This window comes from Salmo trutta, chromosome 36, assembly GCF_901001165.1.
Source record: "Salmo trutta chromosome 36, fSalTru1.1, whole genome shotgun sequence".
NCBI classification, from domain to species: Eukaryota; Metazoa; Chordata; class Actinopteri; order Salmoniformes; family Salmonidae; genus Salmo; species Salmo trutta.
In genome coordinates this window covers 7351184-7374346 of record NC_042992.1, presented here as the reverse complement: position 1 = coordinate 7374346, position 23163 = coordinate 7351184, and the positions used below count along the sequence as shown (strand labels likewise).

The window sequence follows — 23163 nt, the reverse complement described above, 5'->3', positions numbered from 1 at the left end:
CACTCTCTCTCGCTCGCTCTCTCACTCTCTCTCTCTCTGGCTCTCTCACTCTCTCTCTCACTCTTTCTCTCTGGCTCTCACTCTCTCGCTCTCTCACTCTCTGTCTCTCACTCTCGCTCTCTGGCTCTCTCACTCTCTCTCTCGCTCTCTCACTCTCTCTCTCTCTCTCTCTCTCGCTCTGTCTTTCTGTCTCTCCCTCCCCCTGGTGTCCAATAAATGCAATCATTCCATATTTATTTGTGAGAAATAAGAACAACATACTCATGTGGTCTATAATTTCCAATAAAGTAAACAGTTCTGCGTTTGCTGCCCTCAGAGCATGATGCATAAATTAGCCACAAGGGATTTGGTGTGTATATATGTATAGTGTCTAGAGAGGGATACAAGAGAGGTGCTAATGTTGTGACTACACATCCATCATATTTATTATGTACCAATAATACGTGTTTACTGCATGTGGATGCTGCAGCAGCACTTTGAACATTACAGGAGAATCTGTAAGACAAGCTCGTGATTGTATAGAGACATCAAGACTGACCTGTTTGTCTTTGTCATAAACATTAACCAGATCTGCTGTCTATACAACTTCAACGTAATCTCCAATATATTTTTCCATCCCATGCAAAATGTATACTTAAATGTCTCTATGTTAAAAAACATTTTTTTTTTTTTTAGAGGATCCTATTTCTTTATTCAAGAGACTGCTTTAGAGTTGGGATGTATTCCAGCTGCAGAATCATCTGTTTGTGGGCTGCAGGCTTTTCGTCCTTCACTAGAAAGTGTTTAAATTGTCCTGATTGCAACAGATGAAGTGCTGCCTGACTGGGTAATTCATAAAGCTGAGCCTGAGCAACACTGAAACAGTTGTTGTAATACTAGGCCACAGCTGTTGCCGGAAGAGATTTCACAGATGATGAGACAGACAGAGGTGTCCAAAAAGACAAACCAAATAGGAATGTAACTGAAGAAAACAGGTTCCAACATTCCCTGAATTCCCAAGTTTTTCAAAAAACCTGGTTGGAAAATTCCCGGAATCAGGAAGGAATAAACTGGAAATTTAGAATCCTACAGCTGTGAATTCTGGAAAACCTGGGAATTTGGGGAATTACCAATTACCATTGTTTTGCAACCCTATAACAGGTCAAAACAAAGTATGATTAATGTGCTATATAATACAACCAACAGTCAAATTCAATTATTCTATTTTAGCCCTTCTGAACATTTGTTGGGCTCCAATTGTTAGAGCTTGGAGGAGGTAGTACTTTACGATTGTGTCAAAAATAATCATATATATATATATTGTTTTACCTTTACTTAACTAGGTTAGTCAGAACAAATTCTCATTTACAATGACGGCCTACACCGGCCAAACCCGGACGATTATGGGCCAATATGGGACTCCCAATCACAGCCGGTTGTGATTACAGCCTGGATTCAAACCAGGGTGTCTGTAGTGACATCTCTTGCACTGAGATGCAGCCTTAGACCACTGCACCACTCAGGAGCCCATATGTTATGCTGCACAAGCCGTACAAGTGTATACATACATTTATCCAAGTTTATTTTTTATTTTTTTCAGCCCCGGCTAAAAACTTTAAATATGTCCCAAGTGGCTCCCTATTCCCTATTTAGTGCACTAGGGCCCATAGGGTTCTGGTCAAAAGTAGTGCACTATGTAGGGAATAGGGTGCCATTTGGGACACTTTTTAAATTTAACCACTGATGATCCAGATACTTCCTCAATGACACCTGCCATAGCAGAACTCTGCTTTAGCAAATTGTTAAACGCATTGACAACACATAGGATATTCTTCCTAGCTATTAATTTTTGTTCACCATAAATCCAGTATTAGGTAAAACGTAGCTCCTGGCATGTACTAAACTCCTCAAACAACATCATTGGCCAAACCCTCTCATCAGCAGTTCTCTGTTTTGTTTTCTTGTTTTTGCTGGTTCTGCTATATGGTTTCATGTTTGTCTTGTAAAACAATGTCAACGAGGAAGGACTTTTTAGCGCTGTAGTTTTTAGAGACAGACAGAAAGTAACACTTCCCCTAAATATTTTAGCCCGTGATGCCACTAGCACAAAGTGAGACCATACCCTGTATGTGTTTTCAGGTACCTTTCTCAGTGCCTGTTTCAAATGACTATATTTGCCTTCTCAGTGTGGGTCAACCAGTGTTGTAATCTCGATCCCAGGCTCATTTGCTATTTGCCGTAAGCTCCATTCATGTGCTGTTTCAAGGTTCTGTGAAACCAGACAGGTTCAACAGCGAGAGAGCTGAGTGGGTGGGTGACTGGGTGGGTGGGTGGGTGACTGGCTGAGTGGGTGGGTGACTGGCTGAGTGGGTGGCTGGGTGACTGAGTGGGTGGGTGGGTGACTGGGTGGGTGGCTGGCTGAGTGGGTGGCTGGGTGACTGAGTGGGTGACTGAGTGGGTGGCTGGCTGGGTGACTGAGTGGGTGGGTGACTGAGTGGGTGACTGAGTAGGTGGCTGGGTGACTGAGTGGGTGACTGAGTAGGTGGCTGGGTGACTGAGTGGGTGGGTGACTGAGTGGCTGGGTGACTGAGTGGGTGGGTGACTGAGTGGGTGGGTGACTGAGTGGGTGGGTGACTGAAGTGGGTGGCTGGGTGACTGCGTGGGTGGGTGAGATGATGTTGGTTGTGTTTGAAATGGCACCCTGTGCACTAAGAGCACTACTTTTGACCAGGGTCTATAGAGTAGTGGTGCACTACTTTTGACCAGGGTCTATAGGGTAGTAGTGCACTACTTCTGACCAGGGTCTATAGGGTAGTAGTGCACTACTTCTGACCAGGGTCCCTAGGATGGACTAGATTGTCAGCTTTGTGATGTTGAGGAAAAACAATGTTGATTTAAACAGGCATACAGCATACAGAGCATCTCCCTCTCTGGACCAGTACAATGCAGCACCTGCTCAGTTCTAGTAACAGCACCTCTGCTCATTTATAAAGCTTATATTTTTACCCAGATGTTTTTTTTTTTTTTGACTTTTACTACCTATATAATATTAGAGTACAATACACCATCATAAGAACCTCTTCCATATTCATGAAGTCTTATGGCAACTGGGTTAGTGGTTGTATGACCTTTTGACCTTTCTTAAGACTCTGGAATGTTAGACTTGGCCTTGCTTGACCTTTGAACTCTAGCCTCATGTTCATTATCTAGACCCTAGTGCGGTGCGGTATCCATCTTGTTAAATGACTGTGATATGAGTTGTCTTGTTGTAAGCACTTATGAATCTCTGAGTAGCACTTATGAAGCTGTAATGCACGCGTTATAACGAGACCATCGTACAACCCTTGTCCTCATGTCAGATCCTTTGTTTACAATCCATTATGGTGCCCATCTGTACATATGGTTGTCAGTATTCTGTATGTAAATGTATAGCTATCTCTGTGTGATGTTTATACGAAACGAGGATGTGCACAATATTGACATTGTGTAAATGATTATTATTAAAAATGTATTATCTTGCTCATACATACGTAGTATACATATGGTATTTTAATTCAATATATATATATATATATATATATATATATATATACACACTGCTGGTTAACATTTGAGATGTGAAATGCAAAAGGAGTGATTATATGAAAAATAAAGTATGTTTTTATTTGCATAATATATTCACATTGTGTTGTATAAGTGTATGTGGTGTATTTGATGATGGACATGTCTTTTTGGTCGGAGTAACAGTCCAATAACGGAGTAGGTATTTATTAAGTCCTAATAGTTCATTGTCTGCAGATAGATAAATCCAGATTTATCACTTTGAGGAATATACAGAGCATCAATGACTACAGATCTATCAAAGGAAAGAACATGGATCACATAGGACGTATGCTACACTCACACACACACACACATCAACAATATAACCTCTAGATGACGTCTTGACAGTCTTGTCTTCTTACCTGTTCTACTTCTTTCACTCCTTCCTTCTTTCTTATGAAGATTGTCCCTGAGTCAGGGCCTCTGCCTTGATTCCCCAGGGCCTCTGCCTTGATTCCCCAGGGCCTCTGCCTTGATTCCCCAGGGCCTCTGCCTTGATTCCCCAGGGCCTCTGCCTTGATTCCCCAGGGCCTCTGCCTTGATTCCCCAGGTTCCCCAGGGCCTCTGCCTTGATTCCCCAGGTTCCCCAGGGCCTCTGCCTTGATTCCCCAGGGCCTCTGCCTGGATTCCCCAGGGCCTCTGCCTTGATTCCCCAGGTTCCCCAGGGCCTCTGCCTTGATTCCCCAGGTTCCCCAGGGCCTCTACCTTGATTCCCCAGGGCCTCTGCCTTGACTCCGCAGGTTCCCCAGGGCCTCTGCCTGGATTCCCCAGGGCCTCTGCCTGGATTCCCCAGGGCCTCTGCCTGGATTCCCCAGGGCCTCTGCCTGTATTCCCCAGGGCCTCTGCCTGGATTCCCCAGGGCCTCTGCCTGTATTCCCCAGGGCCTCTGCCTGTATTCCCCAGGGCCTCTGCCTGGATTCCCCAGGGCCTCTGCCTGTATTCCCCAGGGCCTCTGCCTTGATTCCCCAGGGCCTCTGCCTGTATTCCCCAGGGCCTCTGCCTGTATTCCCCAGGGCCTCTGCCTGTATTCCCCAGGGCCTCTGCCTGTATTCCCCAGGGCCTCTGCCTTGATTCCCTAGGGCCTCTGCCTGTATTCCCCAGGGCCTCTGCCTGGATTCCCCAGGGCCTCTGCCTGTATTCCCCAGGGCCTCTGCCTGTATTCCCCAGGGCCTCTGCCTGTATTCCCCAGGGCCTCTGCCTGGATTCCCCAGGGCCTCTGCCTGTATTCCCCAGGGCCTCTGCCTGTATTCCCCAGGGCCTCTGCCTGTATTCCCCAGGGCCTCTGCCTGTATTCCCCAGGGCCTCTGCCTTGATTCCCTAGGGCCTCTGCCTCCATTCATACGCTGCGTCCCAAATGGCACCCTTTTCCGTAAATAGTGCACTACTTTTGACCAGGATTCATAAGGAAACCCATAGGGCTCTTTTTAAAAAGTAGTTTGTTGTTTGTTTTGTCACATGCACAAGTTGAAGGTAAAAGAAAACCGCACACTGCTCTTGATAGTATCGCTGATCTTTAATAAGCTTTACGTATCGGCCTCACGGCCTTCGTCTGAGCTTTAGATTGCTCAGATGTGCGAGTGCCTTTTGTATTTTGAGTCACTTGCACAAGTACAGTGAAATGCTTACGGGGCAGACATTGTAAGACCTACCCAACAGTGCAGTAATCAATATCAAAATAGTATAACTAATATTGTTGTTTTTTTAAACACAAGAAATAAGAAAATAAGCTATATACAAGTTGAATGTTCAGTGCCACAGAGAGGAAGCTATATACAGGGTGCCAGTACTACATGTGTAGGGATACTGGAGTAATTGAGGTAGATATGTAAATGTAGGCAGGGATTAGGAGAAAGTGACTGGTAGCAGAATAATTAATACAACTTATAATAGTAAACAGTATGGCAGTAGCATGTGTGTGTGTTTCAGTGTAGGCGTGATAGGCGGATATACAAGGAAACGGGTGAAAAGTGGCTGTAGCAGGAATATATACAGTATATATACGTATGGTAAAATACTAATGGTAATGTATACATGGAAACAGGTATGAAAAATTGTTATGGTGTGTGTGATGTGTAGGAGCAGGAGGAGATGGGTCGGATTAGGAGGAGATGGGTCGGAGCAGGAGGGGATGGGTCGGATTAGGAGGAGATGGGTCGGATTAGGAGGAGATGGGTCGGAGCAGGAGGAGATGGGTCGGATTAGGAGGAGATGGGTCGGATTAGGAGGAGATGGGTCGGATTAGCAGGAGAGGGGTCTGAGCAGGAGGAGATGGGTCGGATTAGGAGGAGATGGGTCGGAGCAGGAGGAGATGGGTCGGAGCAGGAGAAGATGGGTCGGAGCAGGAGGAGATGGGTCGGATTAGGAGGAGATGGGTCGGATTAGGAGGAGATGGGTCGGAGCAGGAGGAGATGGGTCGGATTAGGAGGAGATGGGTCGGATTAGGAGGAGATGGGTCGGATTAGGAGGAGATGGGTCGGATTAGGAGGAGATGGGTCGGAGCAGGAGGAGATGGGTCGGATTAGCAGGAGATGGGTCGGATTAGGAGGAGATGGGTCGGATTAGGAGCAGATGGGTCGGATTAGGAGGAGATGGGTCGGAGCAGGAAGAGATGGCTCTGAGCAGGAGGAGATGGGTCGGATTAGCAGGAGATGGGTCGGATTAGGAGGAGATGGGTCGGAGCAGGAGGAGATGGGTCGGATTAGGAGGAGATGGGTCGGATTAGGAGGAGATGGGTCGGAGCAGGAGGAGATGGGTCGGATTAGGAGGAGATGGGTCGGATTAGCAGGAGATGGGTCGGATTAGGAGGAGATGGGTCGGATTAGGAGGAGATGGGTCGGAGCAGAAGGACATGGGTCGGAGCAGGAGGAAAAGCATGCGATAATTACCAGCAAAAGAAGCCCAGTAGCCCCACTCTGCTTGTGATGTCGTCGTTGCTAACTCCTACGCATATCAGTCATGCCTCCATTTGGAGAGGGAGTTACCCTTGTCACTAACCACATTTGCTGTTGAGGAAGTGACTGCAATGGAAACAGCCAGTGAGTTAATTTTAGTTGAGGTGCCATTGCAAATGTATGCTAATACAAATGAGATAAGATCAACAGAAGCGCTAATCATTCCATGAAAGCATAGAGAACTATTTTTAGGATGTCGTGCTGATAGAAATTGCTACTATGACTTGATCATGATTTACAAGGTTTTTCCCAGTGCAAGGACCAGTTCAGCATCACTTAAAGACCCTCAGAGTCTGGTAATCTGACCAGTTATGAAATTCCTTTTGTAAATGATCCAAAACGTTTTTTTTTCTGGAAAAAAAGCGTGGCTGTAGAATATCAAAATAGTGACTATTATTAAGTGATGTAAAGTCAATGTTGCATAAACTGTTCATGAATGATCATAATTGATTCACATACAATAAATGGTTTGTCCTTTTTTCTTTATAATTTTATTGAGGTATTGACTCAACAGCACAAGTTAAATAAATAAATACAATAAAATTACTCTATAAAATGCAATTAAATAACATAACAATTAGGTATTAGACACTTCAAATAAATTAAATAAATAAATTAAATAAATATTGTCAAATTCCATTTAAATAACAATATATATAGACAACAATACAACTATAATGAATAAATAAACGATAAATAATAATAGCTATATTAATAAAAAGAGAAAGACATGATTCATTCAGAATCAATTACAAACTATTTTAACTTCTCAATAAGATGTAGCAGCGTATATCAAAATGCTAAAAATACATTGAATCGTCGTCAGAATTCCTTCAGATAAAAGGACATAAAACGGTTGTTTTGCATGCTGTGGATGGTAGTTCAGCAGCAGGTCCTGAGAGTAACACTAGTTCAGTACATAGTACTTTAACATTATAGAAATATGCTGCCATGGTAACACCACAGAAACACATCTGTTATACAATGAACCCCAAGTATATATAAACTGCTACAGTTTACATAGGTTGGTATAATTCCTCTAGCCTGGTCCCAGATCTGTTTGTGCTCTTGACTACTCCGTGCTGTCGTGCAAGCCAATGTTTGGCATGTCAATGGGTGGTAAGAAGTGGCATGATGGCACAAACAGACTGGTACCCAGGCTATGATTTCTCATCTTTGACAGAAGAGTAGAAAAGCATTGGCTTTAACATAAAACAACAATGCCTTAACCTCAGCCAACTACAGTAGATGAAACGCCCTGACTCCTATCGGGTAACCTTCCCGTATCTTCTTCTTCATGTAATTAGCTACCTTTTCCCCCCTCCAACAGTTCAATCTTTCCCTCACGCTGTGGACTGCATCCCAAATGGTGACCTATTCCCTGTATATTATTCACTCATAGAGCTCTTGTCAAAAGTATAGGGAATAGGTTGGCATTTGGGACACAGCCTTCCTCTCTGTCGTCAGCCATTTTGTTTGTCTTACAAGGCGAACACGCCAAAGAAGTTCTTCCCAGCGCCACTCTCCAGATGGGGCAGAAGCCTGTTCTCTGTGACTGTCCGGAGCCTGTCTCCCCTCTCCAGGCTGAACACTGCTCCCACATACACTGCATTATACCACTTCCCTTCACTCGCAGCCTCGCCGTTGGAAGACTTCTTACACACGGTGCGTACAGAGTTGAGCAGCGTCTGGTAAACCTTGTTGTCTTCGGTGCCGTAGCTTGGGGACCAGCGCTTGACCGTGTTACTCAGGTGAACCATGTCCTCGTTAGGATGTTTGGGGTTGGCCTTGCAGCTGACGTGGAAAGAAGCCTGGCTGTAGATGAAGTATAGACCCGTCTGGGGGATCACAATCTCGTTGTTGTTGAGTTTAAGACCCCCCTGTGAGAATCCCTGGCCCTCGTCGTCTGTCCACTCCACTGAGGACTTGTACGCTCCACTGGGGTTGTATTCACCTAAAAGGGGAAGGGAGGAGAGAGAGAGAGAGGTTGGACATGAATATAATTGACTAGATATTGACTCGTGGAGCACTTCGACTCACCATCTCTATTGAGGCAAGTTGTAAATGAGCAGTTTCAAAAGGAGATGAAGGTTATGTCTTGACTTATATCGTATGTCAAACAGGCTTGATTCATTCACTGCTTCTTATCCCATTTTAAAGTCAAGGGTCAAGTGTGAATTGATTTGAATATACTACATTTACATAGTGTAAATTCATCACTATTCATCATGCGGAGAAATTCATTCCAGTTCTATAGCGCTGTTGAAATGACTAACGCTTTTGTGCTGAACGCATTACGTCTCAAATGGCACTCGATCGATCCCCTTACGTATGAGCCCTGGTCAAAACTACTGCACTATAATAGGGAATAGGGTATCATTTGGGGTGCAGACAGGCATCGAATGCATTACTGGATAGTGTGCTCTTACCTTCTAAATGAATGGCAGCCTTTCTGTTTTCAGAGAGTTGTCTCAACATATGCTGAAGTTCTGAGGGAAGGAAGGAGATGGAGATTTAGAAACAGTAACATCTTCACAAGCCGGGAATCTTCTCAAGCTAACTACATGTGAGAGGTTTTAAGAGCTTGCAAGAATGTATCTTAAATTGCACCCTATTCCCTATATAGTGCACTACTTTTGACCAGGGCCGATGGGGGGGGGGGTTAGGGCTCTGGTCATAAGTAGTGCACTAAAATAGGAATAGGATGCTATTTAGAATGCACACTTTGTCAAGGGAGTAGCAGCATATATATATATATATATATAGCACCAACAGTAGAACGTGACAGAAAGAAGGGATATGAACTCACCATCAGGTTTCTCGGTGTGATCTTGTTTCTGAGTAGAGGAAATGAGAAATAGAGATAAGGAAAGAGTTAGTCCTGCGATCGGTTTCATATTGATGCTAAACAGGAGATATGAAATATACTGAGCTAAAGCAGAGACATATAGAGATTTACAGAGGATACAAATAAATACAACTTTATGCATAGATATATAGTGATATAGCTGTATAGTATATAAATACTTGCAAGGTAAATACATGTAAATGAAAGTACATTTTTATTTCTCAAATTGCTGATGAAATACTCTTGATATTAACACGTCAAAGGAGTTCAGATCGATTTAACAAGACATTGTGCCGCTAATAATAATAAATAATAAATAATAATAAAAGATAAGAAATAATAGGATGTATATTCTTACCTGCCAGGTAATGAAAAGTGCAGCTGAGACACACAGTGCCATTGCCAGCAGGGCACCACACAGCCTCCACTGTCGTGTGGGCTTCTCCCGTACCAGGGTCACGATCGGTGAAGGGTACACAGGGCCATTCTCCAAGTCTACCGTCACTCTGCTGCAATCACCTTCCATCGTTTTAGTAGAACTGTCGGTGGATCCTGGAGTAGAAACTTCCTTTACCTACTTAAACCAAGGCAGTATTCGAAGAGAGTTCACGTGCCAGTTAAGCTCTTTTTTGCGGGTCTATGAAGTTTGTAAAAATGTGACGCTAAACTCCAGTAGTCTTATTAGAGGTTGTTTTTGAAGGTAGTGATGCTCCTGCTGTTGGTGTGTTTGATTGACTGATACTCTGAGCGCTGCTGTTATATACACATGTAGCTTCTGGGAAACTCCAGTGATGTCAGTCAGAGTGGAGGCAAGCAGAGGAACAGAGAGTTGGGGGGGAGGAGACATGGGGACTGGTGTAATGGCTGAGGGAACCTGTGGCGTTTTTCACACTTGAAACAAAAAAAAGTTTCACACCCACACGCAGGAAGAGTAGCTGTTGCATGCAAGAGCGACTGGGGATCCTAATAAACTAAAAAAAAAAAAACACTGCATGCACACACAGCTATCTTCCACGAACTCTCTCTCTTTCACACACCTCAAGTAACACCAAAGCGTATTATCTCAAACTTTATTTTTTTTTAACTCTGTTCCATATTGGGTTTTACTTTATGGGATTTTCTTGTCGCTCTTTCTTGGCATTTACATTTTCTTCCTTCTACTTTTGTATGTCCATTAGTATCAACACTGGTGGCTGGTTTTAAGGACAGAGCAGTCTATTGAGCAACAGACAACGTTGGGGTATCATTTTAGTTCAGTTAAAAGTTGTAGCAAGTTTTAGTATGATGTTTTTTTATATAAAGGATGAAAGTAAATGTGTTTGTGTACGTAAAGCACATTATCACTGCTATGCTGAAGTACACTTGTATGTTAATGTTACATTTGGACTATACATTCTCACAAGCAAACATCCTCCTTTGCCATATTGGTAAAGAAAGATGTGTCATGGCTGCAATGGTATCATTTTCATTATGTTAATGTTGCATTTGGGAAAGTACTCAGACCTCTTGACTTTTTCCACATTTTGTTAAGTTACAGCCTAATTCCAAAATGGATTAAATAGTTTTTTCCCCCCTCAATCGACACACACTATCCCATAATGATGAAGCAAAAACAGGTTTAGACATTTTTGCAAATGTATTAAAAATAAAAAAAAACTGAAATAACACATTTACATAAGTATTCAGACCCTTTACACAGTATTTTGTAGAAGCACCTTTGGGCAGTGATTACCGCCTTGAATCTTCTTGGGCATGACTCTACAAGCTTGGCACGCCTGTATTTGGGGAGTTTCTCCCAATCTTCTCTGTAGATCCTCTCAAGCTCTGTCAGGTTGGATGGGGAGCGTCACTGCACAGCCATTTTCAGGTCTCTCCAGAGATGTTCGATCGGGTTCAAGTTCTGGCTCAGAGACTTGTCCCGAAGCCACTCCTGCATTGTCTTGGCTGTGTGCCTAGGGTTGTTGTCCTGTTGGAAGGTGAACCTTCGCCCCAGTCTGAGGCCCTGAGGGCTCTGGAGCAGGTTTCCATCAAGGATCTGCTGAAAAACTTCCAAGGCATGGTGCTGCCTCCACAATGCGTCACAGTAGGGATGGTGCCAGGTTTCCTCCAGACGTGACGCTTGCCATTCAGGCCAAAGAATTCAATCTTGGTTTCACAAGACCAGAGAATATTGTTTCTCATGGTCTGAGAGTCCTTTAGGTGCCTTTTGGCAAACTCCAAGCGGGCTGCCATGTGCCTTTTACTGAGGAGTGGCTTCCGTCTGGCCACTCTACCATAAAGGCCTGATTGGTGGAGTGCTGCAAAGATGGTTGTCCTTCTGGAAGGTTCTCCCATCTCCACAGAGGAACTCTGGAGCTCTGTCAGACTGACCATTCTCCTTGACCAAGGCCCTTCTCCCTTGATTACTCAGTTTGGCTGGGCAGCCAGCTCTAGGAAGAGTCTTGATGGTTCCAAACTTCTTCCATTTAAGAATGATGGAGGCCACTGTGTTTTTGGGGACCTTCAATGCTGCAGCAATGTTTTGGGGTACATTTTCCCCAGATCTGTGCCGCAACACAATTCTGTCTCTGAGCTCTACCGACAATTCCGTTGACCTCATGGCTTGGTTTTTGCTTTGAAATGCACTGTCAACTGTGGGACCTTTATATAGACAGGTGTGTGCCTTTCCAAATCATGTCCAATTCAATTTACAACAGGTGGACTCCAATCAAGTTGTAGATGCATCTCTAGGATGATCAATGGAAACAGGATGCACCTGAGCTCAATTTCCTGTTTCATAGCAAATGGTCTGAATACTTATATAGTATTTCATTTTTTAAATTTGTAATACATTTCTAAAAACCTGTTTTTGCTTTGTCATTATGGGGTATTGTGTGTAGATTAATTAGGATTTTTTTTGATTGAATACATTTTAGAATAAGGCTGTAATGTATCAAAATGTGGAAAAAGTAATGGGGTCTGAATACTCTCTGAATGCACTGTATGTGAAGTTGTCTTTCTCTCTCTCTTTGGTCTTTCATGTTTTATGTTTGGGCTTTCCACTGAACTGGAAATTAAATTGCACCGTGCATCTGCACTAGATTTGGCCTCTCACTGATCCCGTACTACAACTAATGTAGGCCTACAACACATTTGAAACAATGGTCGTGATATTCCACAGATATTTCTGTGGAATAATACAGTTTGTCTGCACTATTTCCCCCCCCCCCCCAACCTGTGTGTTGTACAGTGTCTCCACAAAGCTTAACGTAGTCATAATTTTTTTTTTTTGCATAGAAACTCTCCGTTGTATAATAACTGTTGTGCCAAATGCATTATACATCAGTTGTACAACTTGAGTGTGTAAGGGGCCAACGTCTCGACAATACTCAGTGCTGTACTGTGTGAGTGACAGAGCCCATTCACCCACAGATAAGCAAAGGTACGGAGGGAGAGAAGGATGTGAAAGAAAGAAAGATGGGGGAAGGTGTTTTTTTTTTTAATCCTTTTCTCATCAACTGATAATAATGTTGGCAAGGATAGGAGCAGGTGTTATGACAGTGGGATGTTTCATTTTTATATAATAACCCCCATCATATTCATAATGAAAGTGGATTACATTAACCAACATGTAAAACACTCCTCTTCCAGAGGTAAGTGTACGGAAAAAGTGATTCCTGAAAAAAAACATTTACATTTCAGTGTCTCAGAATAAGACGGCAGGTAAAACACAGACAGGAAGTGTTGTAATAAGCAAAGCTTTAATCCGACGTCTAGAATTTGAGCTAGGTAGCCGCAAGAAATACTCTTAAAACTCAACTGCTAATGATCCTGTTAAAAAAGAAATCTGGTATGTGGATCTCTGAAACGGACGGCTCATGACGAGAGGCGGGGAGTGTGTTGTGTACCTCCGATCAAGTTGATTTTCACATTTTTCATTGAAATTGGTGTCATATTGGCCTAGACATGATGACAGGGAGATTTGAATTTAACAGTGAGCTTCAATGCCTATATAGTGACATCTATAGCACACGTTCTCCAGGGCTGTTGAGCGGCTGTTTACAAAATGTTTTTTTGTGTGTGTGTGTGTGTGATTTAATTGTTTTTAAATATGTTTTTATTGAACATTAAAAAAAAAGGATACCATACGATGTGTGATATAGTGTAGATTTACCTTGTTTGGTATCTAAGATTTTGCTCATACAGACAAACAGTATACATTGCAATCTGTTGAAAGAATGACTAATGTAAATTAGTATTTGATTTGTTAGATTGTAGTTCTGAGATTATATGGGATGTTTATTGTTTCTGTTTCCATCCTGTGTGTGGCATAATGTTGCTAACTCATTATTAGTACTCATCCATTCAAACATCCTCACACAAAAAAACAGAAGCACTAAATATAGCTCTTTATTTATATATTCTACATGCGTCTGTATTTTTTATGTCGATGACACTTCCTTTCCAAATCCCATCTTTGTGTGAGAAGCCTGGGCTTCTGAGGCTAGTCAGACACTGACTCGCATAGGGATATTATTGTGAATAAGAAAAATAAATTGCTAATGTTCACACAAACTGACAGCCATCTGAGTAACTGTATCACAAAGTTACAAATATATTCTTCCATTGATATAATACAAGGTCACTATTTATCATCTTTACCGCTGAGACTTCTGATTATGGACGTTTGGGTTTTGTTGACGTTGTTATAGTATAATCTCTGTATACTACATAAACTTTGATTTGAAGTGTATTTGTCACGTGCGCCGAATACCTTACAGTGAAATGCTTACTTACTTACGGGCTCTAACCAATAGCGCAAAAAAGGTGAACAATAGGTAGGTAAAGAACAGTAAAAAGACAGGCTATATACAGTAGAGAGGCTATATACAGTAGCGAGACTATAAAAGTAGCAAGGCTACATACACTTATAGTATAATCCCTGAACACTACATACACTGTTATAGTATAATCTCTGAATACTACATACACTGTGATAGTACAATCTCTGAATACTACATACACTGTTGTAGTACAATCTCTGAATACTACATACACTGTTATAGTATAATCTCTGAATACTACATACACTGTTGTAGTACAATCTCTGAATACTACATACACTGTTGTAGTACAATCTCTGAATACTACATACACTGTTGTAGTATAATCTCTGAATACTACATACACTGTTGTAGTATAATCTCTGAATACTACATACACTGTTGTAGTATAATCTCTGAATACTACATACACTGTTGAAGTACAATCTCTGAATACTACATACACTGTTGTAGTATAATCTCTGAATACTACATACACTGTTGTAGTATAATCTCTGAATACTACATACACTGTTGTAGTATAATCTCTGAATACTACATACACTGTTGTAGTACAATCTCTGAATACTACATACACTGTTGTAGTATAATCTCTGAATACTACATACACTGTTGTAGTATAATCTCTGAATACTACATACACTGTTGTAGTATAATCTCTGAATACTACATACACTGTTGTAGTATAATCTCTGAATACTACATACACTGTTGTAGTATAATCTCTGAATACTACATACACTGTTGTAGTATAATCTCTGAATACTACACTGAGTGACTGCAGTTATTAAACATCAGCGAGATGGATGAGGCAAAACAGAACAGGATGAAACTGTGGCAGTCCTAATATGGACACAAAACACCACACTTTATGGTCAGCAATTGTATAGAACGTTATATCATAGTAAAGTTAAATGTTTTATTATTACCTTTTATTAATTATAGTTCCCCTATACAAAGATATAGATAATAAAACAAATTGTTATTACATAAATAAGAAAGTAAGTAAAATAAGTCCTCTCTCATGCCGTATATACATTTGCATTAAATACTTATGGAGGAGGGGAGATGGTGACTTAAAATTTGACGAGGACTCCCTCCCCCGTGTGCTTGGCCTAGTTTAAAGAGACAGAAGGAAGTGACTGATTCACCATTACAAACAGCAGCCATGACACATATCTTTTAGCACATATTTGGAAAATGAGGAAATTTGCATGTGAGAATTTACAGTGAATTCTGAAAATATTCAGACCCCTTCCCTTTTTAAAAAATATTTAATCTAAAATGGATTAAATAAAACATTTTCCTCGTCAATCTAGTAATGCACGATTCTACCGTATGGTTTTGCTACAGATCGACCACATCAAGGCCACCACTGGGCTGGAACACTGCAGAGGAGTTTACCCACTGAGGAGGTGGGCTTCACCAGAAAGGTAAACAGGGATGAAGGTGGGGCATTTCTAGGTGACTAATTTGACAACATTAAAGGCCATAGGAGAGAGTCACCTTCACATAAGAACAAGGGGAAGACCCATCTTTTTACCTACTAGCTTTAGTTCAACTTGAACCATGAGAGTTTTTTTAGTGGCCTTTATTCAATCTCTATTTAAAAGCTGGTCTTGAAATCATGTATATAATTGTCAAATCAAAAACTTTATTTGTCACATACACCAAATACAACAGGTGTAGACTTTAAAAGGGAAGTGCTTACTTCCCTTAACCAACAATGCAGTTCAAGAAATAGAGTTAAGAAAATATTTACCAAATAAACATTTAAAAGCAATACAATAACGGGATAATAACAATAACGAGGCTATATACAGGGGGGACCGGTACCGAGTCAGTGTGGAGGCTATATACAGGGGGTACCGGTACCGAGTCAATGTGGAGGCTATATACAGGGGGTACCGGTACAGAGTCAGTGTGGAGGCTATATACAGGGGGTACCGGTACCGAGTCAGTGTGGAGACTATATACAGGGGGTACCGGTACCGAGTCAATGTGGAGGCTATATACAGGGGGGGTACCGGTACCGAGTCAGTGTGGAGGCTATATACAGGGGGGACCGGTACCGAGTCAGTGTGGAGGCTATATACAGGGGGGACCGGTACCGAGTCAGTGTGGAGGCTATATACAGGGGGGACCGGTACAGAGTCAGTGTGGAGGCTATATACAGGGGGTACCGGTACCGAGTCAGTTTGGAGACTATATACAGGGGGTACCGGTACCGAGTCAGTGTGGAGGCTATATACAGGGGGTACCGGTACCGAGTCAGTGTGGAGGCTATATACAGGGGGTACCGGTACCGAGTCAGTGTGGAGGCTATATACAGGGGGGTACCGGTACCGAGTCAGTGTGGAGGCTATATACAGGGGGGACCGGTACCGAGTCAGTGTGGAGGCTATATAAAGGGGGGACCGGTACCGAGTCAGTGTGGAGGCTATATACAGGGGGTACCGGTACAAAGTCAGTGTGGAGGCTATATACAGGGGGTACCGGTACCGAGTCAGTGTGGAGGCTATATACAGGGGGTACCGGTACCGAGTCAGTGTGGAGGCTATATACAGGGGGTACCGGTACCGAGTCAGTGTGGAGGCTATATACAGGGGGTACCGACTCAGTGTGGAGGCTATATACAGGGGGTACCGGTACAGAGTCAGTGTGGAGGCTATATACAGGAGGTACCGGTACAGAGTCAGTGTGGAGACTATATACAGGGGGTACCGGTACAGAGTCAGTGTGGAGGCTATATACAGGCGGTACCGAGTCAGTGTGGAGACTATATACAGGGGGGACTGGTACCGAGTCAGTGTGGAGGCTATATACAGGGGGTACCGGTACCGACTCAGTGTGGAGACTATACACAGGGGGTACCGGTACCGAGTCAGTGTGGAGACTATATACAGGGGCTACCGGTACAGAGTCAATGTGGAGACTATATACAGGGGTACCGGTACCGAGTCAGTGTGGAGACTATATACAGGGGGTACTGGTACCGAGTCAGTGTGAAGACTATATACAGGGGGTACCGGTACAGAGTCAATGTGGAGGCTATATACAGGGGGTACCAGTACCGAGTCAGTGTGGAGACTATATACAGGGGTACCAGTACCGAGTCAGTGTGGAGACTATATACAGGGGGTACCGGTACCGAGTCAGTGTGGAGACTATATACAGGGTGGACCGGTACCGAGTCAGTGTGGAGGCTATATACAGGCGGTACCGAGTCAGTGTGGAGACTATATACAGGGGGGACCGGTACCGAGTCAGTGTGGAGGCTATATACAGGCGGTACCGAGTCAGTGTGGAGACTATAGACAGGGGGGACCGGTACCGAGTCAGTGTGGAGGCTATATACAGGCGGTACCGAGTCAGTGTGGAGACTATATACAGGGGGGACCGGTACCGAGTCAGTGTGGAGACTATATACAGTGGGTACCGGTACCGAGTCAGTGTGGAGACTATATACAGTGGGTACCGGTACCGAGTCAGTGTGGAGACTATATACAGAGGGTACAGGTACCGAGTCAATGTGGAGGATATATACATGGGGTACCGGTACCAAGTCAGTGTGGAGGATATATTCATGGGGTACCGGTACCAAGTCAGTGTGGGGGGGTACAGGTTAGTTGAGGTAATTTGTACATGTAGGTAGGGGGGAAGTTACTACGCATAGATAATAAACAGCGAGTAGCAGCAGTGTAAAAACAAATGGGGGGGTGTCAATGTAAATAGTCCGGGTTGCCATTTGATTAACTGGTCAGCAGTCTTATGGCTTGGGGATAGAAGCTGTTAAGGAGCCTTTTGGTCCTGAAATTGGCGCTCCAGTACCGCTTGCTGTGCGGTAGCAGGGAGAACAGTCTATCTGTCATGCCCTTTTCACGACTGTCTTGGTGTGTTTGGACCATGATAGTTCATTGGTGATGTGGACACCAAGGGACTTGAAACTCTCGACCCGCTCCACTACAGCCCTATCGATGTTAATGGGGACCTGTTCGGCCCTCCTTTTCCTGTAGTCCACAATCAGCTCCTTTGTCTTGCTCTCATTGAGGGAGAGGTTGTTGTCCTGGCACCACACAGCCAGGTCTCTGACCTCCTCCCTATAGGCTGTCTCATTGTTGTTGGTGATCAGGCCTACCACTGTTGTGTCGTCAGCAAACTTAATGGTGTTGGAGTCGTGTTTGGCCACACAGTCGTGGGTGAACAGGGAGTACAGGACAGGACTAAGAACGCACCCCTGAGGGGCCCCAGTGTTGAGGATCAGCGTGGCAAACGTGTTGTTACCTACCCTGAATACCTGGGGGCGGCCCGTCAGGAAGTCCAGGATCCAGTTGCAGAAGGATGTGTTTAGTCCCAGGGTCCTTAGCTTAGTGATGAGCTTTGTGGGCACTATGGTGTTGAACGCTAAGCTGTAGTCAATGAATAGCATTCTCACATAGGTGTTCCTTTTGTCCAGGTTGGAAAGGGCAGTGTAGAGTGAGATTGAGATTTCGTCATCTGTTGATATGTTGGGGCGAATTGGAGTGGGTCTAGGGTATCCGAGATGATGCTGTTGATGTGAGTAATGGCCAGCCTTTCAAGGCACTTCATGGCTACCGATGTGAGTGCTACGGGGCGGTAATCACTTAGGCAGGTTACCTTCGCTTCCTTGGGCACAGGGACTATGGTGGTCTGCTTGAAACATGTAGGTATTACAGACTCAGACAGGGAGAGGTTGAAAATGTCAGTGAAGACGCTTGCCAGTTGGTCCACGCATGCTTTGAGAACACGTCCTGGTAATCTGTCTGGTCCTGCGGCTTTGTGAATGTTGACCTGTTTAAAGGTCTTGCTCACATCGGCTACCGAGAGCGTTATCACACAGTTGTCCGGCACAGCTGGTGCTCTCATGCATGCTTCAGTGTTGCTTGCCTCAAAGCGAGCATAAAAGGCATTTAGCTCGTCTGGTAGGCTCGCGTCACTGGGCAGCTCACGGCTGGGTTTCCCTTTGTAGTCCGTAATAGTTTTCAAGCCCTGCCACGTCCGGCGAGCGTCAGAGCCGGTGTAGTAGGATTCAATCTTAATCCTGTATTGACACTTTGCCTGTTTGATGGTTCGTCTGAGGGCGTACATACAAATTGTAGCCAAACCTAATTATTTTAAATAACTTTATTTTGTACCCCCTTTTCGTCATATCCAATTGTCTTGTCCCATCGCTGAAACTCTCGTACGGCCTCAGGAGAGGCGAAGGTCGAAAGCCGTGCGTCCTCCGAAACACAACCCTGCCAAGCCGCACTGCTTCTTGACACAATGCACGCTTAACCCGGAAACCAGCCGGACAAGGACATCCCGGTCGGCCAAATCCTTCCCTAACCTGGACAACACTGGGCCAATTGTGCGTCACATCATGGATCTCCCGGTCGTGGACGGCACTGCGATGCAGTGTCTTAGACCGCTGCGCCTATCGGGAGGCCCCAGTTTTTAATGCTTATCAATTTGTACCAAAATACAAAAATTCTACTTAAACAGGACTATTAAAGAATTTAATTTAAATGTTAAATTGTATTTTTTTAAATCACAGAAACAATGAGAAAATGTGTAAAAATAAATAATGAAATGTTAATTATATAAAGCAGCCCGTCATCTGCCAGAGAGTAGCCCCAATCGGCCCGAGCCCCAAGTAATACATTTGGGCCAGATAACTCACACCGGAATCGGCCCGAACCCAATCCCCGCATTCTAGCCATAAGTAATACTGCCGAAGGCGGCCCAGACTCAGCCCACATGACGTCGGCCGAGTCTGACTCTCAGCCGAGTGCCCCGACTCTCACTCAGCCGGAAACGGCCCAGATCCACTGTGCTAGTTGGGACACCCCCGCCCCTTGTTTAACCACATCTATGTTCTCTTTCCTGTCGATGCATGGGAAATCCTGCCAGCTCTATATTATCCGTGTCGTCGTTCAGCCACGACTCTGTGAAACATAAGATATTACAGTTTTTAATGTCCCGTTGGTAGGATAGTCTTGATCATATATCGTCCAGTTTATTCTCCAGTGATTGCACGTTGGCCAATAGTACGGATGGTAGTGGAAGTTTACTCCTATGAATTCTCAAAAGGCAGCCCGACCTCCGCCCCCTTTATCTCTGTCTTTTCTTTACGCAAATTTGGGCCAGTTCCTGAGAAAGCAGTATATCCTTCACGTCAGACTGGTTAAAGAAAAAAAAAACTTTGTCCAGTTCGAGGTGAGTAATCGCTGTTCTGATGTCCAGAAGTTATTTTCGGCCATAAGAGACAGTAGCAGCCACATTATGTACAAAACAAGTTTAAAAAAAAAAAAGAAGACACAAACCATGCGAAAAAGCACAGTTGGTTAGGAGCCCGTAAAACGGCAGCCATCCCCTCCGGCTCCATCCTCAGGTGCTATAGCCTCAACATTGATAACAAAAATAAACATTTACCAACAAAAAAATCCCATATCAAATGGAACAGGTAGTCATATGATATTAAAAGGTACATCAACAGATTTAAGAAAGTTTTAATCAGTGTCACATGAAAGTCACTTTTGCTGTAAAAGACCATGAAGGAGAGTTGACAGGGAAGTAAAACCTAAAACCGCATTAAACCAAAAGGGGAATTGAAAGATAGAAGGCCATTCTAGGCAGATAAAACACTGTGAAATCATGGCAGGAAGGAACAGACATTATTGTGGAGTATTGGTGTTTCCTTTATTTTTTCCCCCCAGTTCTATTTTTATTGTTCTTGGTATTGGCCTGAAGGTGACACGGTAAGCCCTTCCTGTCCTAAAACCCAGTATTATAGGACTATTTACATGACCGTGTCTTGAGAAAGAGTAGAAGGAATTTTACCTTTATTTATCTTGGAAAATCAGTTAAGAACAAATTCTTATTTACAATGACGGCCTAGACCGGCCAAGCCCGGACGACACTGGAACAATTTTGCGCCGCCCTATGGGACTCCCAATCACAGCCAGTTGTGATACAGCCTGGAATCGAACCAGGATGTCTGTAGTGACGCCTCAAGCGCTGAGATTCAGTGCCTTAGACCGCTGCGCCACTCGGGAGTGAGAGAGAATGGAAGGAGTGAGAGAGAATGGAAAGAGTGAGAGAGAATGGAAGGAGTGAGAGAGAATGGAAGGAGTGAGAGAGAATGGAAGGAGTGAGAGAGAATGGAAGGAGTGAGAGAGAATGGAAAGAGTGAGAGAGAATGGAAGGAGTGGGATAGAATGGAAGGAGTGAGAGAGAATAGAAGGAGTGGGATAGAATGGAAGGAGTGAGAGAGAATGGAAGGAGTGAGAGAGAATGGAAGGAGTGAGAGAGAATGGAAGGAGTGAGAGAGAATGGAAGGAGTGAGAGAGAATGGAAGGAGTGAGAGAGAATAGAAGGAGTGGGATAGAATGGAAGGAGTGGGAGAGAATGGAAGGAGTGGGATAGAATGGAAGGAGTGAGAGAGAATGGAAGGAGTGGGATAGAATGGAAGGAGTGAGAGAGAATGGAAAGAGTGAGAGGAAGGTGATCACAGGTGTAATGGTATGACAAGTGAAACTGACAGAGAGAGGAAGATAGAGGGGCATTCAGAACTCTGACTAAGTGAAACTCTGTGGCTTCCCTCCTTCCTCTCTTTAGTAACCGTTACGCTGCTGGTGGTGGTAGTGGAAGGTGTGAGCGGCAAATATTGGAAGGAGTGAGCTTAAGTTTGTGGAGACACTGCACAACACACTGGTTGTTATAGTGTTGTGGAGAAACTGCACAACACCAATTTGTGCAGACAAACTAATATTCCACAAAAATATCTGTTGTATCCCAACCATTGTGTTTTAGGCGTACATTAGTTGTAGTACGGGATCAGTGAGAGGCCAAATCTAGTGCAGACGCACGGTGTCATTACATTTCCAGTTCAGGAATGTAGTAATACACGATTCTACCGTATGGTTTCGCTACAGATCGACCACATCAAGGCCACCACTGGGCTGGAACACTGCAGAGGAGTTTACCCACTGAGGAGGTGGGCTTCACCAGAAAGGTAAACAGGGATGAAGGTGGGGCATTTCTAGGTGACTAATTTGACAACATTAAAGGCCATAGGAGAGAGTCACCTTCACATACCAATTGACTTTTTTGTTGTTACGTTACAGCCTTATTTTAAAATGGATGAAATAAATAAAAATCCTCTATTCTGCCCTGGAATTGCGTTCCCATGCAAAACTAGACAGATAGCTAACAACTAAGTCTTCAATAAAACTCCCAAGGCGTGACTTTTCTTGAATGAATATATTGAAAACGTTTATGTTGTGAAACTGCAAAATACAGAAAATAATATACTTCAATTCACATCGACATACTGCAGCTGTACATTTCAAGTTGAAGTTGCATAAATACAAAGCAGGTGCCAAGGTACCATGTATCTGACATGATGCCAAACCCTAAAGCTAAGTGTTACTCATATGGTAATTGGCTAACTCCTTTCATTAATATAATAATGTGTAACCACCTCTGTACAATAACAAAGCATATTACACTAGAAACAGTAACAAAACTACAGTATTGTATGTTTTACAATTCGTTTACATGACGCACATGCAAAGTAACACAGCTGACGGCATACATGAAAGGCAAGACAATTTGTGTGAGTGAATGCAACCAACTAACATTGATAAGTAAACAATTCTATCAATAACAAGATTATCATCAATAGCAATATGCTTGAATCGAACTTACAAACGTGACAAGAAATAACTGCACTGAAAGACCTGCACCGTAGAGTTATTTTTTTTAGCTGCTTCTTCTCTGCGTGTCTCTTCCTGTTTCATTACAGTCTTTCTAAGTACCAGAAAGCTCCACTAGGGGGCGATAAATACCATGGAACACAATGAAAATCCATTTTAACCACTGTAATAAAATATTCTGTTACTTTCTAACAGGATCGCAGCATACTCCCCGCTTGGTATAATGACATTGTACCGCT

The 23163-nt window shown here is 43.5% G+C and overlaps 1 protein-coding gene across 1 annotated transcript; it reads right to left on the bottom strand.

The window, feature by feature from the left end:
* Window positions 1-7001: 7001 nt before the first annotated feature.
* On the bottom strand, window positions 7002-10127 carry LOC115175311 (tumor necrosis factor-like). The gene is made up of 4 exons (XM_029734485.1): window positions 9740-10127; window positions 9343-9370; window positions 8963-9022; window positions 7002-8487 (listed from the first exon to the last, which is right to left on the bottom strand). The coding sequence occupies exons 1-4, from the start codon at window positions 9905-9907 to the stop codon at window positions 8015-8017; spliced, it is 729 nt and encodes a 242-aa protein (XP_029590345.1). The 5' UTR covers window positions 9908-10127; the 3' UTR covers window positions 7002-8014.
* Window positions 10128-23163: the final 13036 nt, after the last annotated feature.